This window comes from Mustelus asterias, chromosome 18 (genome assembly GCF_964213995.1).
Source record: "Mustelus asterias chromosome 18, sMusAst1.hap1.1, whole genome shotgun sequence".
Classification (NCBI taxonomy): Eukaryota; Metazoa; Chordata; class Chondrichthyes; order Carcharhiniformes; family Triakidae; genus Mustelus; species Mustelus asterias.
In genome coordinates, this window is record NC_135818.1 from 49,751,478 (window position 1) to 49,778,901 (window position 27,424).

Below are 27,424 nucleotides of genomic sequence, written 5' to 3' on the forward strand. Positions count from 1 at the left end.
AAGTTAGAGACAGCATGTGCCAAACAATTTTGATAACAAATAACGAATCACATATATTGTAGTTTCAGCTCTTTGTTTTGGGGAATTCAGTTCAGTTCAGCTTCACAACACCAGGTTAAAGTCCAACAGGTTTATTTGGTAGCACGAGCTTTCGGAGCACTGCCCCTTCATCAGGTGAGTCAAGGGGCAGTGCTCCGAAAGCTCATGCTACCAAATAAACCTGTTGGACTTTAACCTGGTGTTGTGAGACTACTTACTGTGCCTATCCCAGACCAATGTCGGCATTTCCACATCAGTTCAGCTTTGCTTTTGAGTTGTGTTCAAGATCAGCACAGGGGGCTGGCGAAAAAAGCCAGTCTCTCTCTCTAGCTTTTCTTTTTGTTTTTGTAATGATTTAATTTTAAGTTCTGTTCAGCAAAAGAAATTCATTTAAACTCCGTACCAGTGCCGTCTTCGTCTATTCAAAGGAATGAATGGATCCTAGACACCACCATACCTTGTCAGTCATTCACTCAGACTGTGCAACCCATGACATTGTACTCAATCCAAAACTGCATCTTACCTACACCAAGACTGTTTACTCTCATCTATGTGTAACATTGCTTACTTCTACCCTGATGCTGAAACCGTCACCCACACAACTATCACCTCTGGGAGAAATTGCTTCAATGTTGAATTTACTGGCCTTCCATCAACTCTTAACTTACATAAAAATTAGCCACCGCGTCCTGTCTGCACACTCAGCTTCATTTTCTTCGGAGATCTTAAGTAATTCCCTGCTCCCCAACACAATGCAATTAAAGTCTCTTCATTCCATTCTCTGGTCCACTCAGTATTTTGCAACCTTCGTCTGCCTTTTCCCCTCCTTGTCTATTCTGATCTTTGAACTCCGATCTTTTATGAAGTCCAAGCTCCCTTCACCCCACCTCTGATGGCATTGCCCTAATCTGTAATTCTCCTTTCTGTTTCTCTTCAGGTTCTGTGCGTTAAGAAGGCCTTGTGACCATTGACCTCCAGTAGAAATTTGACCCATGTAAAGACATATGAATCTTGCTCTGGAGAAATGGATCATCTTTGTTGGTGGGACACTCATCTACTTGGCGAGGCTCTTTAGAAAGATCAATCTTTGCCTACTGAGATCTCTTTAAGCATCGATCTTTCTTACAAGTGTCAGACTAAATCATGACCAGGATATTTCGGATGGTGGGATTTGCCATCCTGGCATACTCAAAGAGTTGGTGGGAAACACATCTCGCCAACACCATCTGTCCTGTAGCCACTTAAAAGCTGGAACAAGTAACAACCACTTGCTTCTGCCCCTCACTAGGGAGAACATCCCCTGCCTTAAAGAGCAGCCAGCCAATCAGGTTGACTGGCAGCTCTCTGGTCCCTACGGCGACAGAAGCTGCAGTCCACAGATGTGGAACTTCATCAGGTCAATGGAGCCCAAATCCCAGGTACAGACAGAAAGTTTCATTTTCAGGGTCTCAGGGAGGGTAGGGAAAGCTCATTGCCTAAAAATACACCAGCAAGATAGCTTTCAATTCAGACCCATGATTTCTTACTATGTGCTTAAGAAGAGCGGCATGGTGGCACAGTGGTTAGCACTGCTGCCTCACAGCACCCGGGACCCGGGTTCGATTCCTGGCTTGGGTCAACTGCTGCTTCACAGCGCCAGGGACCCGGGTTCGATTCCTGGCTTGAGTCAACTGCTGCTTCACAGCGCCAGGGACCCGGGTTCGATTCCCGGCTTGGGTCAACTGCTGCTTCACAGCGCCAGGGACCAGGGTTCGATTCCCGGCTTGGGTCAACTGCTGCTTCACAGCGCCAGGGACCAGGGTTCGATTCCCGGCTTGGGTCACTCTGTGTGGAGTTTGCACATTCTCCCCATGTCTGCGTGGGTTTCCTCCGACATTCTGAAAGACGTGCTGGTTAGGTGCATCAACTCAAATAGGCGCCGGAGCGTGGTGACTAGGGAAATTTCACAGTAACTTCATTGCAATGTTAACGTAAGCCTTACTTGTGGCTAATAACTAAACTTTACTTTACTTTTTAAATTCCCTCTTTTCCTGATCTTAGTCTGCAGAGCTTTTTTGGTCTCAGGTTTTACTAGCAGTGTACTGTAACTTGTCTCAGGTCATTAATTAACTCAGAAACCATAGCTCTCCAGCCTCAATTCTTCTGTGTGTTACTTCACCAATGCCCAACACTTTCTGTATGTCAAAATTGGAATGATGTAGCATTCCAGGATCCTCAGCTTTGTTTTCGTGCTAATGTTGAGTTGATCACAATCTTTTTCATTTTTTCAAACTCCAATCCTTCATCGTATTTAATGGTTGCACTTTCCATCCGTAGTTCACTTCTTCGATAACAAAATTTGTGTATCTGTGTTATCTTTCCATTCTTCACTGTCACCTTGGATCCTGGCATGACTTTCATTTTGGGCGCTACTGGACAATTTCATTTCCTTACAACTTATACTCGGGACCATTCCTCTCACTTTTATTCGCTACTTGACCCAAAATCTCTTGCAGATTCTCGAGTCACCGATAAGAACAATGTCTCTGGCATATCTTATTTCATTGATGTTGTAACCTCCAACTAATAATCCTGGAAGGACTCCAATTTCGTAAGAATATTTTCATTATTCAAACTGAATAAATCAGAGGAGGGAACACCTCTGCCTGACCCAATCGCTGATATTCTTCTCAACTTCTAAGAGTGCCCAATAAAGATTTCTTATTACTCCAAGAATTTTGCCAGCAAAGTCATGGAACGCTGATACAGAATCATAGAATTCCTACAGTGCAGGAGGAGGCCATTTGGCCCATCAAGTCTGCACCGACAACAATGCCACCCAGGCCCCATCCCCGTAACCCCATGTATTTACCCTGCTAATCACTCTGACACCAAGGGGCAATTTATCATGGCCAATCAACCTAACCTGCATGTTTTTCGGACTGTGGGAGGAAACCGGAGCACCTGGAGGAAATCCACGCAGATACGGGGAGAACGTGCAAACTCCACACAGACAGTGACCCAAGCCGGGAATCGAACACGGGTCCCTGGCGCTGTGGGGCAGTAGTGCTAACCACTGTGCCACCGTGCTCAACTGTTCTTCATGTTTCACTGCATCAAATTGTCTTACGGTGACCAATAACATTTCTCCATCCCCATTTAAAATCTTCTCAAAATATATTTTCAACCCAGCTTTAGTTATTTTCCATAATCCTCTTCTCACATCCAAAACCCCCTTATCACAGCAATTTATCTATTTAATTCCCCCTACCAACTGTGTGAGCTTTCCTGTGATGCTATGTTAAAGGCACTACATCAATACAAGTTATTTTTGTCAGACCAAGAGAATGCAATAGAAATTCGACCCATGTAAAGACATAGTTACAGAACCGCCAAAGACTAAAACATTGGAGATTTAATGATTCTCAAATGTAGCTCACATTAAAAGGAAGTTCTACCACTTGGGAAATACATAACATGCATTGTTCATTTTCTTCAAAGATGACCAATACTTACCAATGCAGCACCTCCTTGACCAGGGGCTGCGGGTGATCCAAAAGGAGCAGGCACAGGTGGAGCACCTGGCTCTGGTTGTCCAGGCTGCCCAGGCCAAGGTCCAGCCTGCCCGGGCCAAGGTCCAGCCTGCCCGGGCCAAGGGCCAGCCTGCCCGGGCCAAGGGCCAGCCTGCCCGGGCCAAGGGCCAGCCTGCCCGGGCCAAGGGCCAGCCTGTCCGGGCTGCCCAGGCCAAGGTCCAGGCTGCCCAGGCCAAGGTCCAGGCTGCCCAGGCTGATCAGGACAAGGTCCAGGCTGCCCGGGCTGCCCAGGCCAAGGGCCAGGCTGCCCAGGCTGTCCAGGCCAAGGGCCAGGTTGCCCAGGCTGTCCAGGCTGTGGAGAAGGCCATGCCGGTTGTGGATTTTGACCATCCGCTTTCAATGTGTTAGCACTTGAAGGATCAGAATCCAAAGCATCTTCCAACTAAAAGATAAAATATATACATATAATCACAGATGTGTTTTTAAAGTTAACTATAGGATAGAAATAGCTTAAAATCAAATATTTTAGCAGTGGGAGAGAAGACGAGAATGGACTTTTGTAGCTTTAATATTGGAACAAACTCATATCCGCCATCAAGTTGTAGTCCCATTGTTGGGGGTTTACTATAGGCCACCCAATAGCCAGCGGGAGATAGAGGAACAGATATGTAGGCAGATTTTGGCAAGGTGTAAAAGTAACAGAGTTGTTGTGGGGGGAGTTTTTAATGGGATGGGGCAGAGTTTGTAAGGAGCATCCAGGAGGACTTCTTGAAACAGTATGTAGATTGTCTAACTAGGGAAGGGGCCATACTGGACCTGGTATTGGGGAATGAGCCCAGCCAGGTGGTCGACGTTTCAGTAGGGGAGCAGTTCGGGAACAGTGACCACAACTCAGTAAGCTTTAAGATACTGATGGGTAAAGATAAGTGTAGTCCTCAAGTTAAGGTGCTAAATTGTGGGAAGGCTAATTACAACAATATTAGGCAGGAACTGAAGAATGTAGATTGGGGGCAGATGTTTGAGGGCAAATCCACATCTGGCATGTGGGAGGCTTTCAAGTGTAAGTTGATGGGGATTCAGGACTGGCACATTGGATGAAGGATAAGTATGGCAAGTTTTGGGAACCTTGGATAACGAGAGATACTGTGAGCCTAGTCAAAGAGAAAAAGGAAGAATTTGTCAAAGCTAGGAGGCTGGGAACACACGAAGCAAGTGTGGAATACAAGGAAAGTAGAAAGAAACTTAAGCAAGGAATAAGGAGGGCTAAACGGGGTCATGAAAAGTCATTGGCCAGCAGGATTAAGGAAAATCCCAAGGCTTTTTATACATATATAAAGAGCAAGAGGGAGCCAGGGAGAGGGTTGGCCCACTCAAGGACAAGGGAGGGAATCTATGCGTGGAGCCAGAGGAAATGGGCGAGGTATTAAATGAGTACTTTGTATCACTATTCACCAAAGAGAAGGATTGGTGGATGAGTTTGGGAAAGGGTGTATAGATAGTTTGAGTCATGTTGAGATTAAAAAAGAGGTGGTATTGGGGTTCTTGAGAAACATTAAGGTAGACAAGTCCCCAGGGCGTGATGAGATATACCCCAGAATACTGAAAGTAGTAAGGGAAGAAATTGCTGGGGCCTCGAGAGAAATCTTTGTATCCTCACTGGCTACAGGGGAGATCCCAGAGGATTGGAGAATAGCCAATGTTGTTGCTTTGTTTAAGGGTAGCAAGAATAATCCAGGTAATTACAGGCCAGTGAGCCTGTCGTCAGTGGTAGGGAAATTATTGGAGAGGATTCTTCGAGACAAGATTTACTCCCACTTGGAAATAACTGGACGTATTAGCGATAGGCAACATGGTTTTATGAAGGGGAGGTCATGCCTCACTAACTTGATCGAGTTTTTTCGAGGATGATGAGGGTAGGGCAGTGGATGTTGTCTACATGGACTTCAGTAAGGCCTTTGACAAGGTCCTCATGGCAGACTGGTGCAGAAGGTGAAGTCGCATGAGATCAGAGGTGAGCTGGCAAGGTGGGTACAGAACTGGCTCAGTCATAGAAAGAAGTTTAACAACACCAGGTTAAAGTCCAACAGGTTTATTTGGTAGCAAAAGCCACACAAGCTTTCGAGGCTCTGAGCCCCTTCTTCAGGTGAGTGGGAATTCTGTTCACAAACAGAACTTATAAAGACACAGACTCAATTTACATGAATAATGGTTGGAATGCGAATACTTACAACTAATCCAGTCTTTAAGAAACAAAACAATGGGAGTGGAGAGAGCATCAAGACAGGCTAAAAAGATGTGTATTGTCTCCAGACAAGACAGCCAGTGAAACTCTGCAGGTCCACGCAACTGTGGGAGTTACAAATAGTGTGACATAAACCCAATATCCCGGTTGAGGCCGTCCTTGTGTGTGCGGAACTTGGCTATCAGTTTCTGCTCAGCGACTCTGCGCTGTCGTGTGTCGCGAAGGCCGCCTTGGAGAACGCTTACCCGAATATCAGAGGCCGAATGCCCGTGACCGCTGAAGTGCTCCCCAACAGGAAGAGAACAGTCTTGCCTGGTGATTGTCGAGCGGTGTTCATTCATCCGTTGTCGCAGCGTCTGCATAGTTTCCCCAATGTACCATGCCTCGGGACATCCTTTCTTGCAGTGTATCAGGTAGACAACGTTGGCCGAGTTGCAAGAGTATGTACCGTGTACCTGGTGGATGGTGTTCTCACGTGAGATGATGGCATCTGTGTCGATGATCCGGCACGTCTTGCAGAGGTTGCTGTGGCAGGGTTGTGTGGTGTCTTGGTCACTGTTCTCCTGAAGGCTGGGTAGTTTGCTGCGGACAATGGTCTGTTTGAGGTTGTGCGGTTGTTTGAAGGCAAGAAGTGGGGGTGTGGGGATGGCCTTGGCGAGATGTTCGTCTTCATCAATGACATGTTGAAGGCTCCGGAGGAGATGCCGTAGCTTCTCCGCTCCGGGGAAGTACTGGACAACGAAGGGTACTCTGTCCACTGTGTCCCGTGTTTGTCTTCTGAGGAGGTCGGTGCGGTTTTTCGCTGTGGCGCGTTGGAACTGTTGATCAATGAGTCTAGCGCCATATCCTGTTCTTATGAGGGCATCTTTCAGCGTCTGGAGGTGTCTGTTGCGATCCTCCTCATCCGAGCAGATCCTGTGTATACGGAGGGCTTGTCCGTAGGGGATGGCTTCTTTAACGTGTTTAGGGTGGAAGCTGGAGAAGTGGAGCATCGTGAGGTTATCCGTGGGCTTGCGGTACAGTGAGGTGCTGAGGTGACCGTCCTTAATGGAGATGCGCGTGTCCAAGAATGCAACCGATTCCGGAGAGTAGTCTATGGTGAGCCTGATGGTGGGATGGAACTTGTTGATGTCATCATAGAGTTGTTTCAGTGATTGTTCACCATGAGTCCAAAGGAAGAAAATGTCATCGATGTATCTAGTGTATAGCATCGGTTGAAGGTCCCGTGCGGTGAAGAAGTCTTGTTCGAACCTGTGCATGAAGATGTTGGCATATTGAGGTGCAAATTTGGTCCCCATGGCTGTTCCGTGTGTCTGGATGAAGAACTGGTTGTTGAAGGTGAAGATATTGTGGTCCAGGATGAAGCGGATGAGATGTAAAATTGCATCTGGAAACTACATCGCAACAGACACCTCCAGACGCTGAAAGATGCCCTCATAAGAACAGGATATGGCGCTAGACTCATTGATCAACAGTTCCAACGCGCCACAGCGAAAAACCGCACCGACCTCCTCAGAAGACAAACACGGGACACAGTGGACAGAGTACCCTTCGTTGTCCAGTACTTCCCCGGAGCGGAGAAGCTACGGCATCTCCTCCGGAGCCTTCAACATGTCATTGATGAAGACGAACATCTCGCCAAGGCCATCCCCACACCCCCACTTCTTGCCTTCAAACAACCGCACAACCTCAAACAGACCATTGTCCGCAGCAAACTACCCAGCCTTCAGGAGAACAGTGACCAAGACACCACACAACCCTGCCACAGCAACCTCTGCAAGACGTGCCGGATCATCGACACAGATGCCATCATCTCACGTGAGAACACCATCCACCAGGTACACGGTACATACTCTTGCAACTCGGCCAACGTTGTCTACCTGATACGCTGCAAGAAAGGATGTCCCGAGGCATGGTACATTGGGGAAACTATGCAGACGCTGCGACAACGGATGAATGAACACCGCTCGACAATCACCAGGCAAGACTGTTCTCTTCCTGTTGGGGAGCACTTCAGCGGTCACGGGCATTCGGCCTCTGATATTCGGGTAAGCGTTCTCCAAGGCGGCCTTCGCGACACACGACAGCGCAGAGTCGCTGAGCAGAAACTGATAGCCAAGTTCCGCACACACAAGGACGGCCTCAACCGGGATATTGGGTTTATGTCACACTATTTGTAACTCCCACAGTTGCGTGGACCTGCAGAGTTTCACTGGCTGTCTTGTCTGGAGACAATACACATCTTTTTAGCCTGTCTTGATGCTCTCTCCACTCCCATTGTTTTGTTTCTTAAAGACTGGATTAGTTGTAAGTATTCGCATTCCAACCATTATTCATGTAAATTGAGTCTGTGTCTTTATAAGTTCTGTTTGTGAACAGAATTCCCACTCACCTGAAGAAGGGGCTCAGAGCCTCGAAAGCTTGTGTGGCTTTTGCTACCAAATAAACCTGTTGGACTTTAACCTGGTGTTGTTAAACTTCTTACTGTGTTTACCCCAGTCCAACGCCGGCATCTCCACATCAGTCATAGAAGACAGAGGGTAGCAGTGGAAGGGTGCGTTTCTGAATGGAGGGCTGTGACAAGTGGTGTTCCTCAGGGATCAGTGCTGGGACCTTTGCTGTTTGTAATGTATATTTAAAAAATGATTTGGAGGAAAATGTAGCTGGTTTGATTAGTAAGTTTGTGGACAACATAAAGGTTGGTGGATTTGCAGATAGCGATGAGGACCATCAGAGGATACAGCAGGATATAGATCGGTCAGAGACTTGGGCGGAGAGATGGCAGATGGAGCTTAATCTGGACAAATGTGAGGGAATGCATTTTGGAAGGTCTAATACAGAGAGGAAATATACAGTAAATGGCAGAACCCTTAAGAGCATTGAAAGGCAGAGGGATCTGGGTGTACAAGTACACAGGTCACTGAAAGTGGCAAAGCAGGTGGAGAAGTTAGTCAAGAAATCATACGGCATGCTTGCCTTCATCGGCTGGGGCATTGATTTTAAAAATTGGTAAGTCATGTTGTAGCTTTATAGAACCTTAGTTAGGCCGCACTTGGAATATAGTGTTCAATTCTGGTCGCCACACTACCAGAAGGATGTGGAGGCTTTGGAGAGGGTACAGAAAAGATTTACCAGGATGTTGCCTGGTACGGAGGGCATTAGCTACGAGGAGAGGTTGGAGAAACTTGGTTTGCTCTCACTGGAATGACGGAGGTTGAGGGGCGACCTGATAGAAGTCTACAAAATTATGAGGGGATAGTCAGAAGCTTTTTCCCAGGTGGAAGAGTCAATTACTAGGGGCATAGGTTTAAGGTGCGAGGGGCAAGGTTTAAAGGAGATGTACAAGACAAGTTTTTTACAGAAAGGATGGTGGGTGCCTGGAACTCACTGCCGGGGGAGGTAGTGGAAGCAGATACGATAGTGACTTTTAAGGGCATCTTGACAAATACATGAATGGGATGGGAATAGAGGGATACAGTCCCCGGAAGGGTAGAGGGTTTTAGTTCAGTTGGGCAGCATGGTCGGTGCAGGCTTGGAGGGCCGAAGGGCCTGTTCCTGTGCTATAATTTTCTTTGTTCTTTGTTTTAAGTTTAAAAAAAACTAACCCAATCCCATCCCCTGGCTTTTATTTTTGGTTACTGCATAGCATGTGCCACAACTTTTATCCCTCAAATATTGGTCGCAGCTTAGGATAAGACAATCCCCCTCCATGATCTCAAAAGCTCCATTAAATAGTTCCCAGTTAAAGAAATGCCCACCATCATAAAAAGGCTGTCCGCTGTCTGAGACCTCCATGAGCAAGAGCTCAATGGACTGTATTTACCAGCACCTTTCCCTACACCCACCCATCTCCCATCAAAACCCCTGCAGTGCTGTCTTTTCACACTGATGGAGACCCGAAGATTAGTGCATTCTTGAGAAAGTTTCCAATTTTTGGGAGGCTGGGGTGGTGAGTGACAATGGACTTCTCTCAAGCAAGTGTGGGAAAGAAGACTTGTCATCAAAGATTGTATGACCAGACAACAGTGAAGCAACCCGAATGAGAAAAAGAGACAAGATCCCATGTGTGCAGGTAAACAATGAATATAGTTTGTACCAGAGCTTAACAAACAGAGAGAGAACTTATGTGCGAGCAAAAATCAAAATCATATGCTCCAATATCGCGAGTTAAATGTAGGATTTAATTACAAATAAGGCGATTAGTATGCAATTATCACAGAGAAATGGGCAGAATCCATATTAGGAACTGATAAATATGGTAAAGGCAAAATACCAGGACACGAAAGCAGAATTTGACAACAAAAGATTAAAACAGTCACAACAAACCATACAAGGTCTCTCCTTGACAGAGGGTTAAACCACAGTCTACTTGCTAATATAACAGATCTGGTTTGCTACTCCTCTCGAGCTCACAATTGCCAGCACAGTGAGTGCTGCCAACCCCATCCCATATTCCCATCTATTCCAGAATGTGCAATGCTGCTTCATTCCCGTTTGTTCCAATCTCCCACTATCATCTGGCACAAGAGATTGTTTTTTTGTCTGATCTCCCATTTGATGAGGAAAAGGGCACCTTTCAGTGGATCACAAGTTTTTTAGTACCAGGTAGTATTGGGGGTGGTGTAGGGTGGGGTGGGGCAAGGTAAGGGGCAGAAAGAATCATGCAAGAGCTGGCTTGCCAATACTCACAGCTGGAATAACCACGATGGAGCACAGTGGCGGGTGGGGGCAGAGAAAAGAGACAAAAATTAAAGGAAAAAAGATAGGACATAAATTCAGATTGAATCACTGATGCGCAACAAACATTCTATTTCAACATTCCTAAAATGAGAGCTTCCACAATATGGGAAATTCTAAGTCTCCATGAATATCAATTCTTAATGCTTTGTGTTTTGAAGTTTTACTTGTTCATTGATTTGGCAGGAATCTAGGCAAATATACTTACAGATAGTTCTTCCTGGAAAAGAAAAAAAGAGAAGAGAGAACATGTTAAAATGAATTTTTTGCAACCAAGAAACAAATTCTAAATTTTGGAATTGAACCAAAGCACAAAAAGAAGGATACAAGTGTATAAAAACAGAGCTAATGACAGGTAACATCGAATAAAGTTACCAGGGCACAGTTTGTTTCAACTGCTTATTCGAAGGAGAAAGAAGATAAACTGTACTGGAATTTAACAATCATTTGTTACCTGCAGCATTCCATTATCTTGAACATATTTAAAGGGAGAGAGAGAGAGAGGGAAAAAAAGCTGTAAAGGGAAAGAGTGAGGGGAAAATAAATTATTAAGCATTTGAAGTAGATTACAGCACAGGTTACAACTCTTGCTAGTTTACTGCTAAATATGGGAACTATAAAGATGATGATTTAAGGATTTGTTCAAAGTAAATCCTGTCTGGCTAACTTGATTTATTTGACACAACAGAGAAGGTTGATGAAGGCAGTGCTGTTGATGTATATGTGGACTTTTTGGAAGATATTCCACTAAGTGCCACACAGGAGGCTTGTTAGGAAGATGAGAACCCATAGAACTAAGGGGAAAATATCGTATGAACACAAAATTGGCTCAGTGACAGAAGGAAAGGACGATGGCAAGTGGATGTTTTTCACACTCAGGGTTGGCTTGCAGTGGAGTGTCCCAAGGATCAACTCTGGGTCCATTATTCTTTACACTTTCTATAAATGAGCTAGACTCTGGTGTGGAGAACAACATTTCTAAAGTTTGTATGTATGAAATTAAGTAGAAGATCATGTTGAGGATAGCTATTAGTTCCAGGATGACAAGAAAGATAGTGAAATGGAACAAGAAAGATAGTGAAATGGACTGAAACCAAGCGATACACTTCGGGATGGCCCCAATTTGGATAGTTTCAAATAAAACGCACAATTTTCTGAACGCTGAATGATCCTAGAGATCTTGCTCACCATATATACACATCCATAAAGGTGGTAGGGCAACTTGATAAGATTTTTAAAAAGCATATGGTTTACTAGAGTTTATATAGAAGAATATATAAGGGGTGGCATGGTGGTACAGTGTTTAGCACTGCTGCCTCACAGCACCAGGGACCAGAGTTCAATTCCGGCCTCGGGTCACTGTCTGTGTGGAGTTTGCACATTCTCCCAGTGTTTGCGTGGGTTTTCTTCAGGTGCTCTGGTTTCCTCCCACAGTCCAAAGATTGGCCTTGCTAAATTGCACCTGGGAGTCAGGGGATTAGCAAGGTAAATGTGTGGGGTTATGGGAATAGACCTGGGTGGGATTGTGGTCATTGCAGACTCGATGGGCCGAATAGCCTCCTTCTGCACTGTAGGGATTCTATGAATTAGAACATAGAACAGTACAGCACAGAACAGGCCCTTCGGCCCACGATGTTGTGCCGAGCTTTATCTGAAACCAAGATCAAGCTATCCCACTCCCTATCATCCTGGTGTGCTCCATGTGCCTTTCCAATAACCGCTTAAATGTTCCTAAAGTGTCTGACTCCACTATCACTGCAGGCAGTCCATTCCACATCCCAACCACTCTCTGAGTAAAGAACCTACCTCGGACATCCTTCCTATATCTCCCACCATGAACCCTATAGCTATGCCCCCTTGTAATAGCTCCATCCACCCGAGGAAATAGTCTTTGAACGTTCACACTATCTATCCCCTTCATCATTTTATAAACCTCTATTAAGTCTCCCTCTCCAATGCTTCCACATCCTTCTTATAGTGAGGTGACCAGAACTGCACACAATATTCCAAATGTGGTCTCACCAAGGTCCTGTACAGTTGCAGCATAACCCCACGGCTCTTAAACTCCAACCCCCTGTTAATAAAAGCTAACACACTATAGGCCTTCTTCACAGCTCTATCCACTTGAGTGACAACCTTCAGAGATCTGTGGATATGGACCCTCTGTTCCTCCACAGTCTTCAGAACCCTACCTTTGACCCTGTAATCCACATTAGCCTGTAACACCTCTTCCTCAAAAACATGGCCCCTCTCCTTGGTGAACACTGAAGAAAAGTATTCATTCATCACCTCGCCTATCTCTACTGACTCCATACACAAGTTCCCACTACTGTCCTTGACCGGCCCTAACCTCACCCTGGTCATTCTTTTATTCCTCACATAAGAGTAAAAAGCCTTGGGGTTTTATCATAGAATCATAGAATCCCTACAGTACAGAAAGAGGCCATTCGGCCCATCGAGTCTGCACCGACCACAATCCCACCCACGCCCTACCCCCATATCCCTACATATTTTACCCACTAATCCCTCTAACCTACGCATCTCAGGACACTAAGGGGCAATTTTAGCATGGCCAATCAACCTAACCTGCACATCTTTGGACTGTCTTTCCTTGATCCGACCCGCCAAGGACTTCTCGTGTCCCCTCCTAGCTCTCCTAAGCCCCTTTTTCAGCTCATTCCTTGCTAACTTGTAACCCTCAATCGAGCCATCTGGTCCTTGTTTCCTCATCCCTACATAAGCTTCCCTCTTCCTTTTCCTTTTCACAAGACATTCCACCTCTTTTGTGAACCATGGTTCCCTCACTCGGCCACTTCCTCCCTGCCTGACAGGGACATACCTATCAAGGACACACAGTATTTGTTCCTTGAAAAAGTTCCACTTTTCATTAGTGCCTTTCCCTGACAGTTTCTGTTCCCATCTTATGCCCCCTAATTCTTGCCTAATCGCATCATAATTACCTCTCCTCCAATTATAAACCTTGCCCTGCCGTACGGCCCTATCCCTCTCCATTGCAATAACAAAAGACACCGAATTGTGGTCACTATCTCCAAAGTGCTCTCCCACAACCAAATCTAACACTTGGCCCGGTTCATGTCCCAGTACCAAATCCAATGTGGCCCCACCTCTTGTCGGCCTATCCACATATTGTGTCAGGAAACCCTCCTGCACACACTGCACAAAAACTGCCCCATCCGAACTATTCGACCTACAAAGGTTCCAATCAATATTTGGAAAGTTAAAGTCCCCCATGACAACTACCCTGTGACCCCCACACCTATCCATAATCTGCTTAGCAATTTCTTCCTCCACATCTCTATTACTATTTGGGGGCCTATAGTAAACTCCTAACAATGTGACCGCTCCTTTCCTATTTCTAACTTCAGCCCATATTACCTCAGTATGCAGATCCCCCTCGAAGTGCCTTTCCGCAGCCGTTAAACTATCCTTGATTAACAATGCCACTCCTCCACCTCTTTTACCAGCTTCCCTATACTTACTGAAACATCTATATCCCGGAATGTCCAACAACCATTCCTGTCCTTGTTCTACCCATGTCTCCGTAATGGCCACAACATCGTAGTCCCAAGTACCAATCCACGTCCCAAGTTCATCTACCTTGTTCCGGATGCTCCTTGCATTGAAGTAGACACACTTCAACCCACCCTTGACCTTGATATCTTCCCCAATACCTCACTACCCTCAGCACTGACTTCCAGACAACTCCTTTTCCCACCCCCCTGACAAATTAGTTTAAACCCCCCTGAAGAGCCGTAGCAAATTTCGAATTGTATATAAAAGCAAAGGGATCAATCTACAACTTGACAAGAACATAACAAAAACATTAGAAGTGGGAGCAGGAGTAGACCGTTAGGCCCCTCAAGGCTGTTCTGTAATTCAATACAATCACGGTTGATCTTCTGTCTCAACTCTATTTTTCCCCATATTCTTTGATTCACCCAGGAGACAAAACTCTATTGATCTCAACCCTTAAATATTCTCTACAATGAAGCTTCCACACAAACCCTCTGGGCTAGAAAACTTCCAAAGATTCAAGTTCAGCAAAGAAGTTTCTCCTCGACTCAGTCCTAAACACCTTATCCTGAGACTATGCCCCCATTTTCTAGATTCCCCAATCTCAATGTCCACACTATCAAGTCCCTTTGTTCCAAGAAATTTCTGGTTATGTCCATGCTGCAGAATTGTGGACAACTTCAGGAAAGCTATCAGTTACAGAAGAGGTATACTAGATACTATTGGGGATGCAAGGTTGGGCAGCATGGTGGCACAGTGCTTAGCACTGCTGCCTCACAGCACCAGGGACCTAGGTTTGATTCTGGTCTTGGGTGACTGACATTCTCCCTATGTACGTGTGGGTTTCTTCCCATAGTCCAAAGATGTGTACGTTAGGTAGATTGGCCATGCTAAATTGCCCCTTAGTGTCCCACGGTTAGATGGGTTAGCGGGAAGGCGATGGCCTTCCCGCTAACCCTGGTATTATCACCAGACTATTAATCCAGAAACTCAGCTAATATTCTGGGAACCAGGGTTCGAATCCTGTCACAGCAAATAGTGGAATTGAATTCAATTTTAAAAATCTGGAATTAAGAATCTATTGATGACCATGAAATCATTGTCGATAGTCATAAAAACCCATCTGTCTGACTAATGTCCTTTAGGGAAAGGAATCTGCTTTTCTTACCTGGTCTGGCCTACATCTCCCTCCAGAGCCACAGCAAAGTGGTTGACTCTGGACTGCCCTCGGGCAACTAGGAATGGACAATAATTGCTAGCAGGCCAGCAACACCCATGTCCCACAATGAATAAAACAAAAATGTGGGGGGTGTTACTGGGACAGAGGATAGTCATGGGTAAAATGCTCTGTGGGAGGATTGGTGCATAGTCGGTGGGCCGAATGGTCTCCTGCACAATAGGGAGTCTAGGATTTTATGCAAAGTTAGGACTGTTCTCATTGGAATGGAGGAAGTGCAGAGGTGACAATAATAGGGATTTCCAAGATAGAAAGATTTTGAAAATGTAAGTTGGGGGGGGGGGGGGGTGGGAAATCGATAAGTAGAGGCCATGGATTCAAAATAATTGGGAACAAAAGGTCTAGAGGGGAGAGAGGATCCCACTTAGTATTTTTGGAATCTGGAATGCTCTCCCTGAAAAGGTGCTGGAAGCTGAATTTTATGTGTGATTTTCAAATCAAATACTTAAGGATGAAGAACTTGCATGGAGACAGACAGAAAAGAGGGACATAGGACTAAACAAAACTGCTCTTTCAAAGGGCCAGTACATGCATGAAGGGCCGAACTGCCTTCTTCGGAGCTGTAAACCTATGCTTCTATGACGCATTTTGCTTTATGAAACAATTTTATACTGTCAGCAGTGCAAGGTTGCTGCAAAAATAGATCTGAAATTAGATTTGATTTAGTACTATCACATGCATTTAACTCAGCAACTGTCAGGAGTCAAACATTCTTGCAGAACTTGAAAAGCTAGTCCTAACAAATATTTGCTAAGAGGACAAAGGTTATACAGGAGTATGTTTTATCATTGCTGGAATGAAGATAGGACCAGATAGCTTGAATGGGTGTGCAACAAGCAGCACTGTAAATGCCAACCTGCACACATCTGTAAAACTGCACTGCTCCGAGTGGTTTGTAGTTAACTTTCTCATGACCATAATTAGCAATAGCAATGATGGAAACCACCGAATAACAAGAAAATGGTTTCTATAGAAACATTAACTGCAGCTACCATCATCTACAAACAGCACCAAGTTTAATAGAAACTCTCTGCACCTCCTCCCCCCGCCCCGCCCCGCCCCAAATAAAAACACAATCAGGGCACACTACTGCATTTGGCTTCAGCACTATGATCCAGTGAAGGGAATAGATAAGGTAGAAACAGAAGGTTGTTTCCACTGGCGGGTGAAACTACAACTAGGGGGAATGGCCTCAAAATAAGGGGAAGCAGATTTAGGACTGAGTTGAGGAGGAATTTCTTCACCCAAAGGGTTGTGAATCTATGGAATTCCCTGCCCAGTGATGCAGTTGAGGCTACCTCATTAAATGTTTTTAAGGCAAGGGTAGATAAATTTTTGAACAGTAAAGGAATCAAGGGTTACGGTGAGCGGGCAGGTAAGTGGAGCCAAGTCCACAAAAAGATCAGCCATGATCTTATTGAATAGCGGAGCAGGCTCGAGGGGCCAGTTGGCCTACTCCTAGTTCTTATGTTATATTCAGCGTGATACAAGGTAACTTCAGAGTGACATTTTGCAGTGCTTGTTCAAGAACAGACTTGTGTGGGGTAATCATGCAGTTATTTTGTAATTCTGGTTGTACAGTTACTTGGATACAAAATAAAGCATGTGGCGAAAGGATGTGTTTTATTGTCGATGGGAAGTATTTTCAGTATATTAACATTCGCCTGCATCTTTCTGAGTTTATTTTTTTTCAAGTTACCTGGTCGGATAAATCCCAATATAACTATGATGCCTGGACCACCTACGTAGATGTAGCGCTTCAAATTAATGATTAAAGGAACAACCTTCAGCTTAGAATCAAAACACTGATAATTAAAAGTGAAAAAAAATCTGCTAGAAACAACAATTCCAGATTTGAAACATGAACCAACTGGTCTGTTTCCCCTTACAGGTGCTGCCTGACTGTAACAAGCATTTGTCTATATTTATTTTACATATCCATTAACTGCAAAATTTTGCTTTTTGCAGCCTTAGTGGGAAATCTATACCCTCTCAATCTTCGGTCTAAAATTTGTCAATGTGAGACCTTCAACCTATTTCCTACATTTATAACACTGACTACACTCTACAAGAACTTAATTGACAGTCGAGTCCTTTTGGGACATCGTGAGATTGCGAATGGTGTTAACAGAAATACACTTTATACATACACACATACATATATATATATATATAATATATATATGAGAGAGAGAATACACTTCATCCATCCATAGAGACAGAGCCTCTGTAGGGCGATAAGCCCGGGCAGGATGAGGCAATGCCCAGTCAGACTCGGTTCTGCTGCTCTGTCGCTGGTGAAATGTTTGAAAACACGAAGGGGATCAGTTCAATCTAACACAGCAGACAGTTTGTAACGTTTCTTACCATGATTCTGCCGCGATTGACGCAGAAGAAACTCTGAAAGGGAAAGGAAGAAGTTTTCTAAATGGCGACAGAGGGAAGGGGGGTGGGGTGGTGGAGAGGTGTAGAGGGAGGGAGGGGTTGAGGGAAGGAGGGGTTGAGAGAGGGAGGGGTTGAAGGAGAACCGCCCCCCAGAAAAGGAGCACAAACTGCACGGACAGGTTTCCCAGAGAGCGCTCTGAATAAAGCCCAGCCTCTCCCAGACTTTCCAACCTCAGACTGTCTCCGAGACATTCACAGGGTTTGTGGTGTTTATCCGCTCACCTCCCCGCCTACCACCAGCCCAGATCCCCGCTTTAACCCCCTTATTCCCTATCCCATCCCCCAAACCCCTACCCCCTTATTTCCAATCCCATCCTGCCCCGCTCCTCCAATCCTGGTTCCACTCTGTGATCTGTTGTTGAACAGATCAACAACAGAGTTTAAAACTCTGCTGACGCCTCTGTGAAGGTCACCGCGCCGCCGCCTATTCCCCGGCGGGAGTTGCAGAACTCTGTGTAGACATGCCCTTACTTCAGGCAGAATCACCACAAAATTTATTTAATTCCTTTTGGGCCGTACCCCAAGTGAAATATGTTTAATTTTCCGGCCCCTCCCGCCGACAGGATCTTCCGGTCCTGTCAAAACATTGCATGGGGGTTTGATTGGCCGGGAAAATTCACAATTTCTTAAAAACATATCAAGAATTTGTGAGGATTTATAACTTGGAATTGCTGTATGATAGCAGTGGTATGTTCTGCACAATAAGATGCGATCAAACATTGGAGGCGTGGCAGCACGGCTTCTGTCCATCAATATTTGATTGCAATCTTTTCCAAGCCAACACTAACAAAAATTTCTCTTAGACTCTGCATTGACTCATGTTGTAATCTTATAACAGAAAAACCATTTGTGCTACTGTTCAGCCACTTAGTCTCATTCCATTCACTTGCTCACTCTCATCAGGCAAATACTTAATTTCCCTTTTTAAAGCATTTATGACTTCTGCTCGCATCAGTTAGGTTTGTGGCAGGAGTTCCCACGTTCTCAGCACTCTGTGTGAATAATTACTTCCTAATTTGCCCATTAATTATTTTTGTGGCCGTCTTTAAATTTGTGTCACCCAACAGCTGGAATGAAAACAACCCTTATTTTCTTATTTGATTTGATTTATTATTGTCACACGTATTAGTATACAGTGAAAAGTATTGTTTCTTGCGCGCTATACAGACAAAGCATACCTTACATAGAGAAGGAAAGGAGAGAGCGCAGAATGTAGTGTTACAGTCATAGCTAGGGTACAGAGAAAGATCAACTTAATGCGAGGTAGATCCATTCAAAAGTCCGATGGCAGCAGGGAAGAAGCTGCTTTTGAGTCGGTTGGTACATGATCTCAGACTTTTGTATCTTTTTCCCGACTGAAGAAGGTGGAAGAGAGTATGTCCGTGGTGCGTGGAGTCCTTGATTATGCTAGCTGCTTTTCCAAGGCAGCGGGAAGTGTAGACAGTGTCAGTGGATGGGAGGCTGGTTTGAGTGATGGACTGGGATTCATTCATGATCCTTTGTAGTCTCTTGTGGTCGTGGTCAGAGCAGGAGCCATACCAAGCTGTGATACAACCAGAAAGAAAGCTTTCTATGGTGCACCTGTTGGAGTTGGTAAGAATTGTAGTGGACATGCTAAATTTCCTTAGCCTCCTGAGAAAGTAGAGGTGTGGTGGGTTTTCTTAACTACAGCATCCACATGGAGGGACCAGGACAGGTTGTAATATTTGTAATATTCAGCATTGTAAACCTTCTTAAATTTGAAGATTATCAGGTCACACCTTAAACGTCAAAGCTTGAGAGCAAAAACCCATAAGTCTCAACTTCAAGCGGTACAACATGTTTTCATGTAATTTTGTCTTCATGCAGTCATGTCAAATTGGTGTAAATTGTAAGTTAATTGTATGCAGGTAGTGGGCATTGACAAGGATTCACTTGAGCTTCCATAAACGGACACAGACTGTTTAGTAGTTGGGTTGAAATCATGATAGTTGGGTTGGGAAGTGTATGCTTGTAATATGTAACTCTGTAAATAAAGGCTGCGTTTACTGACACTGCAGCTTCAGAAAGTGCACTCATTGCCGTGTTGTCACTGCCAGCAATGCCACAGGTAGCTACCAACATCAAAGAATAAGACCATCTGTAATACTCAGCATGGTAAAGATTTTAATAAGTGCAGCATCAATAAAATATGTTTTTATTTCAAATGATTATCCAATGTGCAGAGGTTTAAATGAAGTGTGATCTCACTCTGACAGCCTAATACCACAATTACCACAAAATTGCAGTTTTCACAGAATATTGATCCCCCCCAAAAAATTAAAAATCCTGGGATTGGATGTAATGACATTGTAATTTGACCTCCCTGCCTTGCTAGCTGTCCCCCACTCACTGCTTCACTCACTGCCCACCCCGTTCCCCACCCCTTACTGCCTTCTGCTCACTGCCTACTGCTCACCATGAGTGAGGTGGCAAGGGCTCACGAGAGGAGTTGGTGAGTGAGACGCCGAAAGTGTGGGAGGTAGGAGATAAGCAAAGTGGCAAATGGGGTGGTGAGCTGAGGATCAAGTGGAGCTGCAAGAATAGTGATGATTGAATGTCAGCTAGAGGTCAGGAGAAAGGTGGCGAACAGGAGGCAGCAAGCGCCCACAACAATGTGTCAGTGGTGTGAGGAACCATGCATGCTCCACCGAATGCAGTGTATGCTGACTTTCTGTTCCAGTTAGGTCAGTGACTTTAATCTGCATATAGACCGGGCAAATCAAATTAGTCACCATACTGTAGAGGAGGAATTCCTGGAATGTATACGGGATGGTTTTCTGGACCAATACATTGAGGAAACAGCTAGAGAACAGGTCATCCTAGACTGGGTATTGTCCAGCGAGAAAGGAATAATTGGCAATCTGGTAGTGCGAGACTCCTTGGGGATGAGCGACCACAATAAGATAGAATTTTTCAATAAGATGGAGAGTGACATAGTTGATTCTGAGACTAGGGTCCTGAATCTATATAAAGGAAACCACAATGGCATGAGGTGCGAGTTAGTTATGATGGATTGGGAAACAATCCATGACAGTGAATTAGCAATGGCAAACATTCAAAGAATGCATGGGTGATGTGCAACAATTGTTTATTCCTGTCTGGAACAGAAGTGAAATGGGAAAGATGACCTACCCATGACTGGGAGATTAGACATAGTATTAGACCCAAAGAAGAGGCATTCAAATTGGCCAGAAAAAACAACAGATCTGAGAATTGGGAGCCATTTAGAATTCAGCAAAGGAGGTCCAAAGTATTGTTAAGAAGGGGAAAATAGAATGCGAGAGTAATCTCCAGGAACATAAAAACTGACTGCAAAACTTTCTACAGGTATGTGAAGAGAAAAAGATTGGTCAATACAAATGTCAGAAACAGGGGAATTAATAATGGAGAACAACAAAATGGCTGACCAGCTAAGTACATACTTTGGTTCTGTTTTCACAAAGGAGGACACAAATAAGATACCAGAAATGTTGGGGAACGCAAAGTTTAGTGAGAGGGATTAACTGAAGGAAATCAATATTAGTAGAGAAATGATGTTCAGGAAATTTATGGGTTTGAAGGCCGATAAATCCCCAGGGCCTGATAATCTACATCCCAGAGTACTTAAGGAAGTGGCCTGAGAAATAGTGGATGCATTGATGGTCATCTTTCAAGATCCTATAGACTCTGGAACAGTTTCACCAGCTGCCACTGCCTCCCCAAATAGCTGGAGTACTTACCTGAACAAATACCCCTGAAAAAGTGTGAAATGCTGCTGGTTAAACAAATGTACTATCTCAAAGCGAATCGGCCAAGTGTTGGTTTCTGCTACTTTGGTGAAAAGTTGCCAAGTCTGCAAAGATATAAAGTACTTTTCTCAAATGAGCACTTTGCTTTAGTTCATGCACATTTTGAGAGACTGACAGGGTCACTTTACAACTGTATAATGTTTGCAGTTCATGTGTAATAACATTACCAATGGAGAAGTAATAAGCTATTGAATCTGGTGCAATCAACATATGAGCAGAACAGACAACTTGCTACTGGAAATGTATCTGGTGAGTTATGACTTGTAAGTTTAATAAGGGAGTGTTCAGACAACTTAAATTCATGTGACTGAAGTAGTTACCGCCAATTTTGATGAACAAGTTGGAACATTGAACCCTATTTACAATTTTTCTTTGGATCATCTGTTGATTTGAGTCATAGAGGAATATTGGAATTACTAACACTTACTCATTCATCCCAATGTTCCATGACACTGGAAAATTTCTGAATGCTGAATCAAGAAGTTATCTCGGGTTTTAACTCAGATATTGTAACACTGAAAAACAATCCTTTATATTGAATAAAATCTTCAAGTAAAGTAAAGTTTATTTATTAGTCACAAGTAAGACTTACATTAACACTGCAATGAAGTTACTGTGAAATTCCCCTGTGAATTTCTGTGAAATTCAATGTTCTCCCTCTTGAATTAACATATTAATCTTTCTCCTTTTTAACATCACTGTCATGATTTGTGATGTTAGGCAACTGATTACATTACCGTTCATAGGCATGCTGCAACACCAATTAAAATGAGCTATATGCATAATAAAACAGAAAATGCTCAGCAGGTCCGGCAGCAGCTGTGGAAAGGGGAACAGAGTTACGATTCGTGTCCCTGTTACCTTTCATCAGAACTGGGGAAAATTAGAAATGTAAAATAAATAGAAATCCAATTCGTACAGAGCAGAAATTTTATTCCAGATTTCCAGCGACTGAAATATTTTGCTTTTGTGTGAGCTTTATATATACCTGGCATTGTTTTTCAGTCCTTCCGTCACCGGTGACTCAGACTACCTATCGCTTTCATTTGGCTTCACCATTTTGCTCCAATTGCCACTGTATTCCCATAACCTTTTCAAAATTACCAGGAACCCTGAATTTCCTTATATGTGCTGTCTCCAGTAAAAATGAATAAATTCCACCTCAAGCCCAGTCAATCAGAGTCCTCACTTCATCGATTATCTGCCTTTCCTCGTTAATTTTTTTGGCTGTTCATGTCATACCCTTTCCCCAGTGTTTTGATGCACCTTTCCTTTACCTCTGCTCATCCCACCATATCTTTACTCCGCTCTCCCTTTTCTTCAGTAGTGATGGCCATTTAATATTTTTAATGGCCGCTTGCTAAGGTCATTTCAGTTTTCCTGTATGAAACCTGGTCTCTCTCTCTCTTTCCTTCCATTCTAGCCTAATCTTTTCTTTTATTCGATTTCAGAATGTGGCATCGCTGGCAAAGTTGGCATTTATTGTCGATCCCTCATTGCCATTTAGAAGGTAGTGATGAGCTGCTGCCTTTAATGCTGTTGAGTGACTTGCTAGAGCAGTTAAGAGTCAACTGTATTACTGTGGATTTGAAGTCTCACATGAGCCAGACTGTGTAAGAGGGCAGAGTGCCCTTCTTAGCGGACATTAGTGAACCATATGGATTTTTATGACCATTCACTTAATTCACTGGGTATAACTTTGAACTCATGAATTGCTATGAGTGCAATTTCCACTGTATCTCATCATCTCAAAAGACAGATATATTCAGACAAGGGCACAGATCACCGGCATGGGACAAAAACAGAGGTGTATATGGAGGCAAGCCAGGAATAAAGGATTTATGCCGATAGAGACACAAAGGGGGAAGTGCGGGCCTCAAGAGAGGGATGAGTAGAGAGGGACACAGGAGAATGATGGAATGATGGACAGCAAAATAGACATAGGAAGGACTGGGTGAGACAGAGAACAACACCTGGCAGTAGTATCAGCACAGGGACAGAACATATTATGAGTGACAGATGTAGGAAAGAAGATCAACAGAGAAACATGGTATTGAAAGGTGACAGGTGCTGCAGAAATTAAGGAAGATAACAAAAGTGGAAAACATCACAGATATATAGGGACACGGAAAAGTAAGCAAGGGTAGATTGCAGAAAGAAAGAAACAAATGTTGTTGGAAGGGTGGGAAAACAGTGAAAGGCATACAGACCAGATACAAAGAAAAGGATCAGCAGAGATGTAGAAGGTATGAGGAGAGAGATATGCACATGTGGATATATCACAAGGATGGAATACGAGAGCAAAGCCATGTGAGATTTACTAATACTTCATTAATTCTTTTTGTGAACTTCCTTTCCATTTCTCCTGAAAGTTGATGTAAAGAAAATATTTGATTTTTAATTTTTTTTATTCATTCGTGGGACATGGGTGTCACTGGCTGACTAGCATTTATTGCCCATCCCTAGTTGCCCTTGGGAAGGCGGTGGTGAGCTGCCTTCTTGAATCGTTGCAGTCCATGTGCTGCGGGTTGACCCACAATGCTGTTAGGGAGGGAATTCCAGAATTTTGACCCAGCAACTGCGAAGGAATGATGGCATATTTCCAAGTCAGGATGGTGAATGGCTTGGAGGTGAACTTACAGGTTGTGGTGTACCCATGCACCTGCTGCCCTTGTCCTTCTAGATGGAAGTGGTAAAATATTTCCTTTTGGTTTTGGGTCAATTTCAATGTTATCCTACCCTTTACATTTCATTCTATTGCTTTGGACATTGTCGTTAATTAGCCACTAAAGAAGGAAGCATTAACGAATTAGAATAATGAACAGGCATTTTAGCACCAGACTGCTTCGGTGCAAGTTGAAGTTGTCACATTGTAAATAGGTTAGAAAAGAATATTTTGGCCAATGATCCTTTAATGATAGCTGTTGCAACTTCGATGATGACCAAAACAATGGGAACTAAAGTAAATTTGCACTAATGTAGGCCCAGTCCCAGACCAATATGATTGATTATTCCCTGCCCTCTGTAGTGGACTTGCAAGACACTCCATTGTATCAAACCACTACTAGTGGTTCTCAGACCTCACCAGCACCTCCTCAAGACAACCAGGGATTGGTAATAAATGCTACCCATACAAATGATGCCCACATCCCAATAATGAATTTTTAAAAAACAATCTTATCAAATATCTTCCATGATTTCAACCTGCAAATTATCCAATCATTTTATCTCACATTGAGGTAAAACTCATAAATACTTACTAGCAACCTTCTTGTCAAAATAGTGATGGGATGATTTCTCTGAAACTAGGTGATATACCATGAAACCAAGGCAATTTTCACCTAACCAGCCCACCTGAAAACTGAAGAGATGGTGTACAATACTGGCTTTAAACTGCACGCTTTTGCACTCCATTGCAATCAATGGAGAATAATTTTGGGTGAAGTATAAAACTGACTTTTCATCTGATTCTGTGGTGGAATTCTCCCCAAAAAAATCTAAGTGTCAGATTTGTGTGAAAATTGGAACAAATTGTGCTGGTGTTTCCAGGGCGTTTCCCGAAATGAATCTCCCACACTCAGTGCACTGCAGAGACCACTAGCGTGATTATCATTAAAAACCAGGGGGCAGGAACTATTCCAGCTGAACAGGCAGAAATCAGCGCAATGAGCGGGATCGCGCGCATGCGCACATCTCTGGAAGTTCGCTAAAAAGACCTCCCAGCATTTAGATCGTTGGCCTCAACCCCCCATGGATATCGCTGGCCTCTCATCCCTGCCCACCACGCCCCCCTTCCACGGACATCACTGGCCTCTCACACCTCCCCTCCCCATTGCCACAGATATCGCTGGCCTCTCAACTCCGCTTCCCCCCATGGACATCATTGGCCTCCCCATCCCCCCCGCCCCACCCCACCCCTCTCCAATTCGAACATACTGGCCTCACTGCTGTCTTGCACACAAAAAGCGCTCTGCTGCCATGCCTGCCTGCAAGTATTCCCCCTTGTTGAGTGAAAATCTTGAGCATTGTACCCCTGGACACAGTACCTTGTTGAATGAGAGCCAATCAGCACCCTGGGAGGTGGCTCATCCTCTGTTGAAAGCAGGTTGCCTGTACATTTCTCACAAGGAATTTTTAATAATGGACCCATGACTGGCCCAAACTGACTGCACCTGGACTCCCCTAACAAGCCAGATCTGTACATAAGCTGCAATAATGGACACACAGTCATGCCCGGAAGATGGCTGGAAAGAAACCTGCCCCGAGGTTCTGCCAGGCTGATCAGGCCCACCTGCTGGATACACTGGAGGAGAGGAACAGCACAGTGGCTGCAGAGAGCAGCCTGGCCCGCACTCTGTTAAGGTCCCTATCCCATCCCACAGGGCCAGGGCACAGCACCTTAAAATCTCCAGGAAGCTCCCCACAGACAGCAGCAAAGCTCCAGGTCCTGCCTCCTGCCTCCAACCTCCCCAGCACTCTGGGTGCTGCAGCTCCATCAAACTTACCTCCTTACTCCTGTTCAATGCTGCCACGCCAACTCCTGACTTTTATAGAGCAGTTGTAGACCATACCAGAGTGACATCATGCCAGAGAGGTGGGAGACACTAACGAGGGTGGAGATTGCTGTCTCGGACCCGCTAATCAGATGGTAAGATATGTAAACACATGCAAATGTCCATTACACCGATTTTTAGCGTGCTTCTGTCAGCGCCAAAAAACATGAACCTTGAATTAGATATTTGCAACACAGTGAACAACTCAGGTTGGGAGATGCTATCGGGGCAGGAATGCACGCGTGAATCCTGCAAATCGGCCAACGCGAGAATTTCCCTGTCTGCTGCGCCAATATTTTAGCACAGTGGGATGGGAGAATCGCCCCCTGTGTGTTCCCACCTGATAAATTAAATTCAAATTAGGCCCATTGTTCACCAATTAACAGGTCAATTCTGCAAATTCACCTTGATCTGTTACCATCTATAATCCATCACTGTTCAGTCTGTATTGGGAATCATTGATTCTGAATCATGTTCAACATTAGTGCATTTAGCCACTTTCAGGCAGTGAAGAAATATGAGTTGCACATTTGCCTTTACAGTACCAAAGCTGTAATCTGGATAGAGTATTTCCAATTTAGTATGAAGTAACAATTCACATAGAATTTTAGAAAGCTTTGGTCTGAAATCAATGTTCTTGTACATTTCAGCATGGGACTGATTTTCATTTTACTGAGTGTGGAAAAAGAGGTGTTGGATTATTGCCAACATAGAGGTGTGTCAATTGTATGTCTAGTTTGGATCAGTAAGAAGTCTCACAACACCAGGTAGTTTGGATCATCCAGAGCAGAAACAGTCTCAGGTGAAGAAGCTGCGGTATTTTATATGCTGGGAAAATTCTGACAAGTCATGGCACTATCAGAGAAACATGAATAGGCCGTTTAGCCTTCAATTAGATCATGGCTGATCTGCAACCTAACTCCATATCTTTGTCTTTATCCCATATCCTTTAATGACAACAAACACTTGTCAATCTCAGATTTTATTTGGCATGGTACAATTGCCATGTGTCTCATTGCTTTCAAAATTAGACCAGCAATGGCACTGAGGCCTGTCAAGCTTTGCACATTTTGTTTTTTTTGAGTGGGGTTAATGGTGGTGGGAAAAATATCTACAGTGAAGCACCTCAGGTCTGGGCTTAGCACTAGGAAAGCCAGTTATATCCTCATTATACAGATTTCCTAATTAAGGATAACTTTGACTATAGCATTTGTTACTGGGAAGAGTCCAGTCATTTTCAGTGGCCTGGTTTCGACAATACTTTACAGAATTACATTTCATTCATTCAGTTTCATTCATTTACATGCTACTTATAG

At 44.2% G+C, this 27,424-nt stretch overlaps 1 protein-coding gene across 9 annotated transcripts in view; it reads right to left on the reverse strand.

Annotated features, from left to right (window-relative positions):
* LOC144507120 (galectin-5-like) overlaps nt 1-17,759 on the reverse strand; it is a 32,171-nt gene extending 14,412 nt beyond the window's left edge. Inside the window, exons 1-5 of one of the 9 annotated variants that reach the window (XM_078233893.1) lie at nt 17,650-17,758; nt 3,903-3,986; nt 3,849-3,863; nt 3,738-3,788; nt 3,535-3,653 (exon numbers count right to left, since the gene is read on the reverse strand). In XM_078233893.1, coding sequence (XP_078090019.1) covers nt 3,535-3,653; nt 3,738-3,788; nt 3,849-3,863; nt 3,903-3,986; nt 17,650-17,671 — 291 coding nt within the window. In that variant the 5' untranslated portion in view covers nt 17,672-17,758. The other 8 variants (XM_078233892.1, XM_078233887.1, XM_078233890.1 and 5 more) reach the window with 8 other exon arrangements.
* Nucleotides 17,760-27,424: the final 9,665 nt, after the last annotated feature.